This window comes from Triticum urartu, chromosome 4A (assembly GCF_056163025.1).
Source record: "Triticum urartu cultivar PI428250 chromosome 4A, HENAU_Tu73, whole genome shotgun sequence".
NCBI lineage: Eukaryota > Viridiplantae > Streptophyta > Magnoliopsida > Poales > Poaceae > Triticum > Triticum urartu.
Genome location: NC_141876.1, coordinates 584,538,206 through 584,552,846, shown reverse-complemented (window position 1 = coordinate 584,552,846; position 14,641 = coordinate 584,538,206). Strand labels below are relative to the sequence as shown.

Here is a 14,641-nt window from a genome sequence, read left to right as displayed (position 1 = left end):
AAACGTAACCATCTATTGATCAACGAGCTAGTCAACTAGATGCTTACTAGGGACATGGTGTTGTCTATGTATCCACACATGTATCTGAGTTTCCTATCAATACAATTATAGCATGGATAATAAACGATTATCATGAACAATGAAATATAATATAATAATAACCAATTTATTATTGCCTCTAGGGCATATTTCCAACATAACATACACGCTATCCTAGACTCTGCATAGTGGGTAGTAATATATGTGTAGTGTCATGCAAAGCTTCATTTATTAAGTTATAGACTCATTTTATGTTGGTATGTGTGATGTTACTCATAGAATGAGTAACTAGCTAAGTTACTCAATTTACATCTCTCCTCATTAACTCATTGTCACATAGGCAAATTTGTTGAGTTGAACCCAATGTTACTCTTGAAATTACTCCCACTGTGACCAGTGACCAGTTCACTAGTTACTCCCACTATGGCTAGTTTTAGGGATAATACGATTGGAAAAATCGCTATTATTAATTATGTGTTGGCCTTAACTACTTGACTAATCAATTGCATTAATAGCTCGGTTTCCAAATTGATTTGGCATGAAAAAATGTCTATTTAAACATACCTAATCAATTGCATACACAATTAATTACGTGTAATTAATTGCATTAATGACTTAATTTTCAAATTGATTTGGTACTTGGTTTCCAAATTAATTTGCATTAGTGTCTACGTGTGAAACTTTAAAGTATAGATTCTTTTTGACATTATATATTGTCCCTTTGGCTCTTGTTGGAATGTATAGTGCAAGAATGGACGGAAGGTCTACCATCGCTTGTTTTCTGGTGATGCTTGTGTTGTTCAAAAGCACATCTGCAGGTGTGTTCCCTCATTTGTTGTTCTTAAGTAGAGTTCCTTCAAAAGAAGAGCCTTGAAAAATCCACATAAAATTTCAAGATCGTATTACCAAGAGTTTTCTCAAATGTGATGTTGATGCACATGCAGCATTGAAAAATATTATGTTGGTATAATTTCCGTTATGTTTGTGGTACGCAGACTGTCAGTTGGTTCAGATTAAGCTCGTGTACTGCACCAAATCAGTATGCAAGGTTGAATGCTTGGCTCAGTGGCAGGATATGAAGGTCTACGAGCATTGGTGCAATCGGTTTTTCATTGGAACCTGCTACTGCAAGATTTGCTATGATTAATAGATCTTAATGGATATGCTAGGCACACTATCATGTTATCAATAAATAATGCATAACTTTGTGTCCCTGAATCACTGGTTCATGCATGGGAGTGTATGCTTTGGAGAGCGCCATGGGAGACATAATCTATATGGTTTCATGGACAAACTGCTTAAAGGCGAATATCATATAGTTATGAACAAATATAGCGAACGGAACTGATGAGTACATTACTTTCCTTAGCAAACATTTGACTTTGGTCTTCAACAAGAAAACAAGAACTGCATATGTCACCCTTGTGTTGGGAAGAGGAAATAGTCGTCCAGTGTGCCACCTGCAGATGTATGATAAACCAAGCCATGCCAACCGCCCAAGGTGCCATTGCCAGCGCTGGGAACATGGTTATGGAGACTGAAAACAAGACAGTCACGAAACAATCTGTTCATCGTTCCATATACACAACCATCAAGTTAATAACACATTTGATAATGAGGGAATAGCTAGGGGCCAGTTGACTTGGTTTGTTTTTTGGGTCAGTCGATTTGTTCCCAGCCGTTTATCTCCTTCAACCTCCTAAAAAAATTGTTCATCGTCTTCCTCCCCACGATCTCGATATGAACCGCCCACAACCGATGGCCAAACCGCATGCCTCCACCATCCCTGGGCGGCGGCGCTCCCGCAACCGCCTCATCCCCCCGCCCTCCCACCACCGCCATGCTTGCCGCCGCCCACGATCATCCCTCTAACCGGCAAACCACCTAAATTTTCCAGCGAACCTGCACCCCCCAAGCAACCTTAAGATAGACAAGGAGGCTTTTGCTTCTCCCTAGACCCTAGACGTGGAGGCTGCTTCTTCCCCTTGCACCCGAAGATTGACAAGATTAAACCTGCTGGCAGCAGTCTCGGTGCACTACGGTTGCTGCTTCCTTCTCCACCTAATCGATTGACCAAAATTCTAAGTTCAGGCTACTGGCGCCCAGCAAAACTGTTTGATAATAGTATTTTCTTCCTTCTTATTGCATCTGGAACTATAACAATCGGCAGATTTGAAGTATGGACAAACATATAATCTGCTAACTACTTCTTTCTCACTAAATTTGAGACTTTGAGTTCAGTTCGGTGAGCAAAGCTTTCAGATTCAGACAACTGTTGCAGTTACACTTACACCACATCAGCTCACACACAAAACTTTCATGGTTATGGATCCCCTGTTGCCCTAAAAGATTAAAACCACAATAACGCGCGTGATCCGGGCCAGGCTGTGGCCTACAGTTTTTGTAGTGTGAGATACCAAGTTCGTAACTCCGACTGCTCCAGCGCCGTTTTATCAGCTCTCAGACGCAGCACGCCATCGATGAACTTCAGCCGCCATAGACCTGGAGCATGGGTGATCTAGTCAGAGCAGTGCAGATTCTGAGGTCAAAGGCAAACTCGTGAGCAAGTGATAGGAATGCCTCATGCAAGAAATTTGTCAGAAGCCATCAAGATGTAAGCAGAAGAGCGGGCTTGGTAGATGTAAGCAGAAGGCGTGTTCATCTGTTCCTCGTCAGAGGGCGGGGAGCTCCCGCGTTGCATTAAGAAGAGAGTTGGTCCAGTTAATAAGGGAAACTGGACCCAAAAACCATACATGGCACGGTTAATTAAGGGAAACCGGCGAAGACCACACACAGCGGACTAGCACTCGAGGGACGTCGTCCGAGCCAGATTCAAGGGTGCCTAGGCCCAAGACCATCGACAACACAACGTACCCAACCAAGTCAACCTCTGCAACCTCAAGAACACACCTGCATCTAGATGTGTGCTTGCACCTAACCTTCTGAAAAATTAGATCAAACATTGACCTCCACCAAGGCACGAATTGCCTGGACAGCCGTCGGCGTAAACGATTTCTTATACATCTGTAGATAAGGCTTCATCTTCTCTTGCACATCCTCCTCTGTGTTCATCTGTTCCAAGTAGGATGAAAACAAGAAGACATAAGGATTAACGAAAAAGTTCAACAAAGAACTAAACAGTATCACTAGGTGTGTATTGGTTATTACCGTAGACTTTCGGTATTGAGAAAATATAACCATGCAGAAGAGTGGACAAAATGTCCATTTGGTAGGTAAAAGAGTGGCGAAAAAATCAGAAGCATAAATATCATCTTTAACATAAATAATCATTCTTATTTCTATTGACTCTGGCTGGCTGTGTAATGTACATTGGCATGAGACAGGCCAAACAATTTACTACAAGGTTAAAACGGCTCACTACATACATAGGCCTAATTTCTACTCCACCGGCCAAAGACGAGCAGGTCTGTTTACATTTGCCATCAACCAAGAAGCTGCCTGAGGCCATTGATGACCTGCTCCCTCTTTGAAGGATTCATTTTGCCAAGGAGGAGCGAGAGACCGTTGGGCAAAGCCTTCACATCTGAGCTTTCAGCAAGTTGCGACAACAGCCTGGATACTCGTTCAGCTTTCATCTCCTCGAGATGCTTGTCATAGTTGCTACAATCGTCTTTCCAGGCAAAGAAAGCCTCGTCGTCGTCCCACTTCTCGCCATCTCCCTGTCCTTGAGAAGCCATATACCATTCCTTGATACACTCCAGCGCCGATCCATAAGTAGGCATCATCTGCTCACCAGCGGCTTCTCTAACTTGTTTGGCAAGTGAATCCTCAGCAACCCTCCTTCGCAACCTCCTGTAGAAGAAGGCCCGGGACTCCTCCCAGTCCACCACCTTTCTGATCACACCTTTGGCGACCATTCTGGAAGTGGTGTCGTGCAGTTCAGCAAACCGGGTAGCAACCTGAGTGTATATGGGCATCAGCTGCTTCATCCGAGCGGTCATCATACTCCTGATCCTGATGGCCTCCGTTTCCGATGTGCCTATCTTGATTTCTTTGAGGAGGCTAGCATTGAGTCTGACCAACTGAGGGTCAAGCCTTAACATGCTCTCTTCAACTTCATTTGGCTTAAATTTGATCTCAATTAGCGCCTTTGGCTCAAGGACATTACCTTTTGCACTCCTCTCGGCATACATCTCAATGTGCTCAGGATTGACCTTGCTGTCCACCACGACCCATGCGCCTCCACGCAGCTCTCCAGCCTTTGGTATATACACAAAGGCAGGCTGCTTATATGTCCTCAGATTCTCGACAATCATGGAACCGGCCTGAAGGATTCCTTCAAACAGATCCCTTTGGCCACCAGAAAAGCCTCTCCAGTTAGCAAGTATGAACAATGGGAGCTCTTCATGGTTGAAATCCAGCAGTGCCTGGGCTGTTTTCGCGGCCGAATCTGGGAACCACACCTGTCCTGCTTGAGGGACTACACGCTCTGCAGAATCAAGCTGACCAGGATCAGCGGGGGTCACTTGCATCATTGTCTCGGTTTCCACAGCTATGACACCGACTGGAATCCCACCCAGCTTTGCCCTTCCAGTGATAACAGTTTTCGCCCATCCCCCTAATGTTTCCACAAAGCTTTCTCTGTCAAACATACCACCCAACCACTTGCCTCCTTGAGTGTCCTGAATGCCACAGATGGCTGCACGGGCATCACATGAATTCTCTGGTAAGTATGTTACAGGTCTCTCCGGTGGATCAAGAGGTGTCAGAATAGGAAGAGGACCGCCGACATACGCAGGTACGTAGCTGAGCCATTTCAAGATAGCAGAAACACCTTCAAGATCATCTGACACTGTGAGATGGGCAACTCCATTTGCAGCCATGATTTTGGGGCCACCCAGTTGCAATTGGGAGCTATAAACCTCCCGCCTCAGAAGCTTGTTTAGCGGAGCAAACCCAGTTAAAATAATTGGTTGATCAAGACGCTGTATACACCGCAGTCCTATCCGAGCAAGATAAGCCCCAATGCCAACAGCTTTCCCAGTCACAAATGTCAGAGTAAACGTCTCTCTGTATGCATTAGAGTAGGCACTGGCAATGGCACCACTTCCATGTAGATTCTCACAACCGAGTCCATCCTCTTTCCCAACAATGGTATCAACAACCCATCTGGTTTCTCCACTTTCCAGCTTTAGCTCATGGGCTATAACCGAAGATCTTAGGCGTGAATAATCTTGTTCCATGAGGTAAATATACTGAAAACCACGTTCAGGACTCTCATCATCAGACCATCCCACATGGAAGCATGCCTTTATTTCCTCTGCTACACCGAGCCTAGCACCAGAAGTTGCTGCCAAGTAGATTAGAGGAATTTTCCTCTCACAAGCAAGATTGGTAACAGCATCGAAGAATGCATCTTCTCTAGGACCAAAAGAACCAGCTTTAAATGTCACGTCATTTGCAACAACTATAATCTCCCGGCCGTCTGGAAATTCTGGTGTGGACAGCTTCATGTTCCAAGCAACAGTTCCAATATCATTCATACCTGGAGGACGCTCAACTGGAACCAAAGGAGTACCCCATGATCCAGTTGAATCAGCAAACATGAGCTCTGTCACTTGAGCATACTGCTGATTGTGCCCGTTAGCTTCTGCAACATGTGAAATACCAGATTTCCAGGACTCCTTCAATGCTTTTTCAAATACCAATGGGAAATCATAGCAGTATGTAGTTTCATTTTTCCTGGCAGTGTTACGTTTCTGGTCAAGGGCATCCAAAGGTTTGTATGGCTCATGCAATGGAATGCCATGCAAAGGACCAGCTGCGGGTGTGGCGGAGCGGTAGAAAAGCTCATGTGTATTGGAGTCCTCCACTTCTCGGTAAATATCAACAGTGCAGGAATGCCCAGTGACAATGGTAACAACAACTCTCCAAGCACCACTAGCTTGCCCATCACAATCTAACCATAGCTTCACTTCCCACTGGCACACGGAAAGTCGATGCATCCTAACACCGACATGTTCATGTATACTCATAGCCATATGCTTCAAAAGTGTGCATGCTGTCTCCTCATCTTGGCCAACTTCATCCATCCTCGTTGAAACTGGAATTAGATCAAACAACCGCTGCTCTCTCAGTATGCACATATACATATGGGAGTGTGCTGACCTCACAGCCTCATTGTGAGCATGTAACTCTATTTCCTCTAGCGCTGCCATCAATGATCTGAGTATGCTGTTAGATATGAATGACGATGAGGCTTGAGCACGGCATAACTCATTGTCAATATGTCCAAACGAAAAACCATTGGTCATACTTGGCTGTCTGACTATGGTATGAAGAAACATCCTTTGGTCATTTGATCTCGGATCTTTATTGTTCTTTACCAGTGTGTAGATGTGCCACTGGCGATCACGAGATGGGGTGTATTTTGCGTCACTGTAACCTTCTAGATGCACTTTGTCCAATTCAAGAAATGTGGACAAAGGAGGTTCCACATGACGGAGCATCGGGTCCTCCTCATAATATAGCTTGTCAAATGACCATTGGAAGGAGTGGCGCATTGGCGGACGCCCTTCATCTCTTTGGATAATGCAGCTGACAACCCTAACACCAGCACCATTGAGATGTGATGTTATAGTCGTATCCTTCAGAATCTTGGAAAGTTTGTTAATCCTTTCTTGAGCTTGATCCTCATGACCACTGTCTTGAAGAGTGCCCATCTGATTGCTGATACCAACCAAAGCAATGTGCAGAATATTGCCATGGTTAGAATTTATAGGATTACCATTTGAGACACTTCCAGCACCTGCTCTGTAATGTGAAGTCTCCTTTAATGCAGCTTCAATCGCAGTTGACAGACACTGAAGAGACTTGATTACAACCATTACACCCCATCGCCTGCCCCTGGGATCCTGTACTTGTTGCTTTAGAAATGCCGCAGACTGCCCAATATGCTCTTCAGAGAATTCCCATAATGCAATTAGGCCAGACCTGTGCCATTGTATCCGGACACTACCCCTTACAAGGTAATGCTGATACAATCTTCTTATGTATGTCTCGACTACTCTCCGCTGAAGAGTAGGATCACTGTGATCAAACAAAGCCACAAGGGCGTCTTCAACTGCATGTGGGGCACACACTAAATCTTCCATCCTTTCATTGATGGCCATCTTCCTCCTAGGTGTAGAAACCTGCTCTCCTTCCTCAGTAAACATCTCCAGCTCTGAAAGGCTTCTTGCTATGCTTGTGCGGAGTTCACTCAATTTAGTTTGCTCAAGAAGTTGGCTTGCTTTAAGTGCCAGCCCAGAGTATGCTGTATGGTTCAGAGCAGAAAAGCGAATCAACTGGTCCCTGTAAGCAGATGGATTTGCGTAGACCAATCCGTCCATAAGCTGTAGTATCAACTCATTTTTATTTTTCACACCCTGATGGGAGAACACAATATAGACAACCTTCTCAAGGTCTTTTGCATGTTGAAGTCGTAGACGTTCTATCACATCAGACTGAATGTCATCACTGAACAGTTCTTCAACAGATAAATACTCCTCAAAGAGAGACTTGACAACAACGCAAGCATGGCTTTCTCTTCCACCCTCATATGACTTGACCAGGCTCATAAGTGGCTCTATAAGCCTCTCACTGGTAATCCTATCTTTCTCAGAACAGTGTGCAAGATTTGCCTCAATGAATTCCCTTAACAACTTGGCAGGGAAATCCTGGCCCTTCCGGAAGTCAGCATTCAACTCATACTCCTTGTACACACCATCCAACTCATTCCTAAGATCTTTTGGGAGTCGTGTTGCCAAAACGGACATGAGTTCTTGCCACCAAAGAAAAGGGAGCTCAGGGCTGTCTAGGCAGTTTAGCAAATATTGTACAACATGACTGATATTATGTTCATATCCTGCAAGGATCATGTGCGCAGAATTCACACTTGCAGCAAACTTTTGGTGAACTTTGCCAGAAATAGCAGCAGAAGGTCCAAGCTTTGGGAAGGTGCCATGAAATGGTTCAGCTTTCCTCACAGAAGATGGGTCATCAAGATCCAACCTTGCTATCAGGTCACTCGCCTGCATGGCCTGACCCTCAGGCATGACAAAGTGAATGACACCAGAGGCCGGTAGTAACAGTGGCATGCACATCTTCATGACCTCCACCTCAGCATATGGTGTATCAGAAACCACATGAGAACCATCGGCGACCAAAAACCGAAGAAGTTTGCACGGTGTATCAGCCAACAGCTTGGAAGGATCATGCTCTTTCTGTAATAAGCAGGTTCTACCATTGATTAGAAGGCGTGTACCAGCACCCTCTGTCTCTGCGTAAATTACATGACTGTTTCCATCCAACTGCATTAAGAGCCCACCATCACGCAACGAGTGCATCTCTGCTTCAATCTCTGATTCATTGATTCTTAATTTGTAGCTACCAGGTCCACCTCTTACTGTCTTAACTGTATATTTGATCCCCTCTATATTTAGTGTTACAGTCAAATTGACAAGAGAGATGTGCCTTGGTGGTATTTGACCTTTACTGAGATAACCGACATAATCGGTTACAACACTTGAGCTCCTGCTTGATGCTTCATATAGAGCTCCAGCAACAACTGAAAGGTACCATGGTGGCCTCTCTGCTCTGACACGCATAGCTATTCTGCTGTCTAGCCAACCAGTGTGGATCTTATTTTCTCGGTATTCCGCGGCATTCAAGAGATCGACCGTGTAACCAACATTGGTGCGTATCTCTCCACGAATCTGGATCTCTTTTAACCCAAGTACCATATTGGCTATTGCCAACGACCTGGATTCCCCAAAAGCAAAAACATGACCAAACTGAGAATCAGAAAACTCATGAATTGCTCCGCCAGACTTAACCGAGAAATAGGCCCAAGCATTGGGTTTACTTTTAAAGTTTAGCTCCTCCACTCTTCCACCAGTAGGCTTAAACCCGTCATCTGGATCCTCGCTAGTAACTCGAACTGCTACACAGTGACCCGTTGGCCTTACAGACTGTGCTTTGTCCAAGTCAAATTTAGCCGCAACAGCTGATATTTCCTTCCAGCTGTGATAGCCACCTCCATGTTCCACTCCATAAAAGCGTCTGATCTCTGGAATGTTGTAGAGGGGTATGCCCATTCCTACCGCAACTTGAGATGCAGGTAGGTTCACTCCAGCAATCCATTCGGTCACAGGGTGTTCTACCTGCAATCTTGGATTAAGCTCCAGGAAATAGTATTCACCCGTTTCCATGCTGTACAGATATTCCACCGTGGCAGCACCCTGATATTGCACACAATTAGCGAGCCGCCTTGCTGCCTGCTCAAGCTCTCTAACCTTCTCTGGAGGAGCAACAGTGATTGGTCCCTCTTCGATAATCTTTTGGTGCCTTCTCTGAACACTACAGTCCCGACTGTGCAGCGCTGCTACGTTGCCGTGCTTGTCACAGAGCAACTGGACCTCTAGATGCCGGCTCTGAGAGGCCACCTTCATAACAAATATAGGCGATCCAGGGACTTCTCCTTGCACCTGCTTAAACAAGGCTCTCACCTCATCGTCATTGTGCACCTTCCTTATTCCTTTACCACCACCGCCCCACGATGCCTTGATCATTGCAGGATACCCCACCACTTGACAACTTGCGACTGCTTCCTCTGTGGTTGACACACAAGCCTTCTTATAGATCTCCTCAGGTATAGAGTGGCAGGTTTCTTGCGGAACTTTCACCTAGAGCACGATATTTCGTGTTAGTTTTAAGCAACATATATGTATATACAGTGATGGAGAAAACAAAACAATATATATCAAAGAAATAGGAGAAGGCACGCATACATACATGTGACCCACTCCATGGAAGAGTTGGAACTCCTGCTGCTTGTGCAATAAGAGAGGAACCGATCTTATCACCTAATGCCGCCATGGCGGCCGACGGTGGCCCAAGAAAAATGATCCCCTTTTCCTTGAGCGCATCTGGAAGCTCTGGGTCCTCAGAGGCATGACCCCAGCCTGGCCAAACTGCAGAAACCCGGGTCCTCTCTGCTATCTGTATCATGACATGACAGGTGAATCACAAGCAAACATTAGTAACTACTAGTCAAGTACCAAGCACAATGAACATGGATGATATAAGAGCAGGAGAATGACTGATGGATGAACCGCGCTAACCTCGACAATGAGCTGCACATTTGCATAGTTGTTGTTATTGGTTCCACCAGGGACCTCCAAGAACTGGTCAGCGATCCTTACATGCTCCGCATTGGCCCGGAGGTCCTCTGGGGTCGCCATGGCCACCAGAAGGATGGCCTTCTCGGTGCCAAAGGTCTCGGAGGCCCAGGCGCGGATGCTGCGCATGAACTTGACGGCCGCCATCCCATTGTTGGCGACCAGCACGCTGCGGATCGGCGTGTCGCCCCCAAGCGCCCTGCAGAATTCGCTGATCTGGTCGGACCCCGCCATTGCCGCCCCCTCAAAAAACTAACTTTCAGCGCCACCCAGCAGTCACCGCCATCAATGCGGGCGGCGACGGCGCAAGCTTTCAGACGAACACAGCAGACGCTGATCCCGCGGCCGCGCCCGAGATATAATCTACTCCGACGAAATCGAAACCGGTTTGGTAATCTGGTGCTGGCTGCTGCTTATATATGTCGCCGGGGATTGGAAGGGCGGCGGGCGGAGTCGAACGCGATTGGAAGGAGGGAGGGAAGCCCACGCGGAGACGGACGGAGAATAGCGACTAGTTGGTCACGGAGAGGGAGTCCTGCTCCGAAGAGAGGAGAGGTGGACGACGGGACCGACTCGACCGCGGGGGTGGTGCGGGGAGGGCCTGGTGGGTGCGCACCGTAGGCGTTCGACGGAATGCCTGCCGGCCGCGCGCACTGGAAGGGGAGGGGGAGGAAGATCGAAGACGGCGGCGGCGGGGCGGGCCTTGAATGCCTGGCTGCGGCTGCGCTGCCGTCCGCCGCGGAGCAGAGCGAAGACGGGAGGGGAGGCGCGACGACATGCATCCATGGAGTGGGGAGGGAGAGGAGCCGCGGGTGGCGGCTTGGACACGACGAGACGACGACGACTCGCCCCACACCCCATGACCCACTAGTCAGTCAGTCACTTAGTCTCCCCTCCCAATCCCGGCCCTCGGTCCTCCCCTTTGCATATCTAGCCCATCCCTTAAAACCCGTCAGAGAATAAAAATTTGGTTCCGTGGGGCTAAACCATGCCTAGCCGATTCTATATCATCGTCCGCTCTATTTACTACTCTGTAGACATGATGCGTTTAAATTTTTTGCCTCCATTCTAACCCACCGGCCACCGCTCTGCCGGCTGGGTTGTATCCACTCTAGCACACATCTTCTTGCCTCCGTCGGCCATCACAAGCCATCGTCGACACCCTAGAACCCCGCCGACCTCTGGCCGCAAAGATCTTGCAATGATGCTCCCACAGCCAGCACACTTGCAAAGTGCTTACTGGTTCCAACATCGCCACGCACGATCACTGGCTTTGCATCCCATCGTTGTAGCATCATCGGCTCGTCGAAGAAGCGTCGTAGGATGAGGCTCGTAGCAACGCCTTCTCCATGGGCTCGCAGTAGCCATGATGCTTCTTCGCGGCAACCATGCATGGCTGGCTTGACATGTCGTCAGACGGTTTGCCACAGCCGCAACACTCGCTCGCAACGGCTGACATCGCGTTTAATGTGAGGCCCCATGCATGTGTTGCCCTAGCCCCTTTTCCTTCGATCTGTATGCGGAGGAGGAGAGCAAATCTTAGTAACAGCCCGTGCACGTCGACGACTAGTTGCCAGAACCAGAAGCCCTGTCTCGACCATTACTACACGAGCCGCAAATTCCCCCACAATGCAGCATCCAAATTGCGCCAAACATCATGTACTCTCTCCGATCCATATTAATTGACGCTGATTTTGTACAAAGTTAGTAGGGAGTAATGAATTTACAACAGTATCATATGATTGCCGGCGCGGGGGGAGGGGGTACTGTACGCACCTTTCTCCTTGCAGTGGCGCGCCGAGTCGGGGAGGGATCGTCGGGCGACATCTTTGCCGGCGCCGATCTCTATCAGCAGCAACCTGTCGGAGAAGTTCTGCGAGTTGAACGCGAACTCGAAGCTGGGCACCTCGCCGCCGCGTGAGAACTCCAGGTCCTTCTCCGCCCCCTCCGTCGCCAATCGTTCGGCGCCGGCCATGTGCTTCGGCGACTTTGGAAGAGGGAGAAGGTGCGGGACGACGGAAGCGGGGATAGTAAACCCTAGCTGCGGTCTGCGGAGGCTTCTCCGGTAGGCGCGGCCGGTGGCCGGCTATATATATTTTTTAGATTACGGCCGGTTCATTTCGAATGCCCACGAACCTTTTCTATTTTGGAGTAAACCAAAGAATTTCCCAACAAAACCCTCGAAAATGGATAATTACGAGTACACATTCTTCTATCTCTGCTACAAGGACAAATAAAAAAGGTTAATCAGCACCACTATAAGAGAAACTCCAACGCGGTGACCCAAACAGACGCTGATTTTGTCTTTTTTCGTTTCGAACGGCCGTCCGCTCAACCGTGTTAACTTTTTCGTTTGGGTCGGTCGATGCGCCCAATGAGGATGGACGCATTTTGTGACATGCTCGTCCCGGCATTCCATCGAACACCTATGAGTGAACTACCCCGAGCTCCTGCGCGCGCCGCCCTGAGCTCCCACGGCGCACCCCTGCCCGCGGATGAGGTCAACACCCGGCAGCTGAGAGGTCGAAGTGCTCGCGGACGAGGTCGTGCCGGCGATGAAGCCATGGGGTCACACGCTCGCACCTGTGCTCCTCGTTGCACTCTCCGATCGCACGCTCGTGCCCGCCCGCGCCAATGCTCCCGGCGTTGCGCGCTCACGCACGCCCGCGCCTGTGCTCCGCGCGACGTGCTACGGGTCACGAAATGCAATTAGAACTTTCGCATACTACTCCATATGTCATTTTGATTTATGGCATCTCCAACACTGACCCGCAAATATGCCCCCGTATCCACCAGCGGAACAGGGGGCACACATTCTTCTGTTTGTGCCAGAAGGACAAATAAAAAGGTGAATCGGATAGACGCCACCGTAATTCTCGCGTATTCGGGAAATGCTACTAGAACTTATGCATAGTTCTCCCTATGTCATTATGAATTTAGGGCATCTTCAATGCTGACCCGCAAATATGCTCCCACATCCATCAAGGAAAAGGGGGGACCAATCGCGTACACTAATACGGGGGACCACCATCCAAAGCTGCCCGCATACATTTTTCATCAACTATTTAAACTAACCAGACGAAATTCATGTAAAGACCATTAAAGTTTGGATATAATTTACATAAACAAATGATTTTTTTACTGTCTTGCTAATAAAGTTACAAAAATAAAACCTACACCCAGTTCCATGCCCCCTTTCTAGGGGTAATGCCTCATGCTTGGATGAGTTTCTCTCTTGCGTGAGTCAAGTGATTACAAGGGATTGTCTTTAGCTTGTAGACTTGAGTAAATCTTATGAGCCTATCTATGTCTTGTGCCCTTTTCATCTTACTCCCTCTGTCCCAAAATTCTTGTCTTAGATTTGTCTAAATACGGATGTATCAAGTCACATTTTAGCATTAGATACATCTGTATCTAGACAAATCTAAGACAAGAATTTTGGGACAGAGGGAGTATGATAAACAAGTGTAATAACGTCCATAATTGTGGTACTTATCGGTAGAATTACTACGTCACCATTTGAGTTTTGATGGCATTCTTGATTGACCACGTCTTGGTCCAGTCAGATGGATGATGTGGCGTTTAGCTGGGCTACGTGACGTTCAACCAGATGGGCTAGGAGCTTGTCGAGGAGCTTGATACGTCTCCGTCGTATCTACTTTTCCAAACACTTTTGCCCTTGTTTTGGACTCTAACTTGCATGATTTGAATGGAACTAACCCGGACTGACGCTGTTTTCAGCAGAATTACCATGGTGTTATTTATGTGCAGAAACAAACGTTCTCGGAATGACCTGAAACTTCACGGAGCAACTTTTCAGAAAATATGAAAAATACCTACAAAAGATGAAGGCCAGGGGGGCCACCACCTCTCCACGATGGTGGGGGCGCGCCCCCTACCTCGTGGGCCCCTGTTGCCTCTCCGACTCCAACTCCAACTCCATATATTGTGTTTCGGGGAGAAAAAATCAGAGACAAGAAATCATCGCGTTTTACGATACGGAGCCGCCGCCAAGCCCTAAAACCTCTTGGGAGGGCTGATTTGAAGTCCGTTCGGGGCTCCGAAGAGGGAAATCCGTCGCCATCGTCATCATCAACCATCCTCCATCAACAATTTCATGATGCTCACCGCCGTGTGTGAGTAATTCCATCGTAGGCTTGCTGGACGATTATGGGTTGGATGGGATCTATCATGTAATCGAGTTAGTTTTGTTAGGGTTTGATCCCTAGTATCCACTATGTTCTGAGATTGATGTTGCTATGATTTTGATATGCTTAATGCTTGTCACTAGGGCCCGAGTGCCATGATTTCAGATCTGAACCTATTATGTTTTCATCAATATATGAGTGTTCTTGATCCTATCTTGCAAGTCTATAGTTGAAGGAAATATGCCCTAGAGGCAATAATAATGTTATTATTTT

General features: G+C 47.4%; 1 protein-coding gene and 1 long non-coding RNA gene across 2 annotated transcripts; one reads left to right on the top strand and one right to left on the bottom strand.

The window, feature by feature from the left end:
* Nucleotides 1–771: 771 nt before the first annotated feature.
* On the top strand, nt 772–1,257 carry LOC125554328 (uncharacterized). Its single transcript, XR_007304369.2, has 2 exons — nt 772–857; nt 1,035–1,257. It is a non-coding gene; the product is annotated as an uncharacterized LOC125554328 (long non-coding RNA).
* A 2,024-nt stretch (nt 1,258–3,281) lies between these two features.
* Nucleotides 3,282–11,108, bottom strand: LOC125552971 (acetyl-CoA carboxylase 1-like). The gene is made up of 3 exons (XM_087519072.1): nt 10,164–11,108; nt 9,835–10,041; nt 3,282–9,725 (listed from the first exon to the last, which is right to left on the bottom strand). Exons 1-3 carry the CDS (start codon nt 10,452–10,454, stop codon nt 3,483–3,485), a joined length of 6,741 nt encoding a protein of 2,246 aa, XP_087375198.1. The 5' UTR covers nt 10,455–11,108; the 3' UTR covers nt 3,282–3,482.
* Between the last annotated feature and the right edge of the window lie 3,533 nt (nt 11,109–14,641).

What these genes read in the sequence shown, in the direction of transcription:
- LOC125552971 (XM_087519072.1), bottom strand. Translation starts at nt 10,454, where the DNA reads ATGGCGGGGTCCGACCAGATCAGCGAATTCTGCAGGGCGCTTGGGGGC. An exon ending in ATGTGCAGCTCATTGTCGAG is followed by an intron (nt 10,042 to 10,163) that starts GTTAGCGCGGTT and finishes GTCATGATACAG; the next exon opens with ATAGCAGAGAGGACCCGGGT. An exon ending in TTCCATGGAGTGGGTCACAT is followed by an intron (nt 9,726 to 9,834) that starts GTATGTATGCGT and finishes ATCGTGCTCTAG; the next exon opens with GTGAAAGTTCCGCAAGAAAC.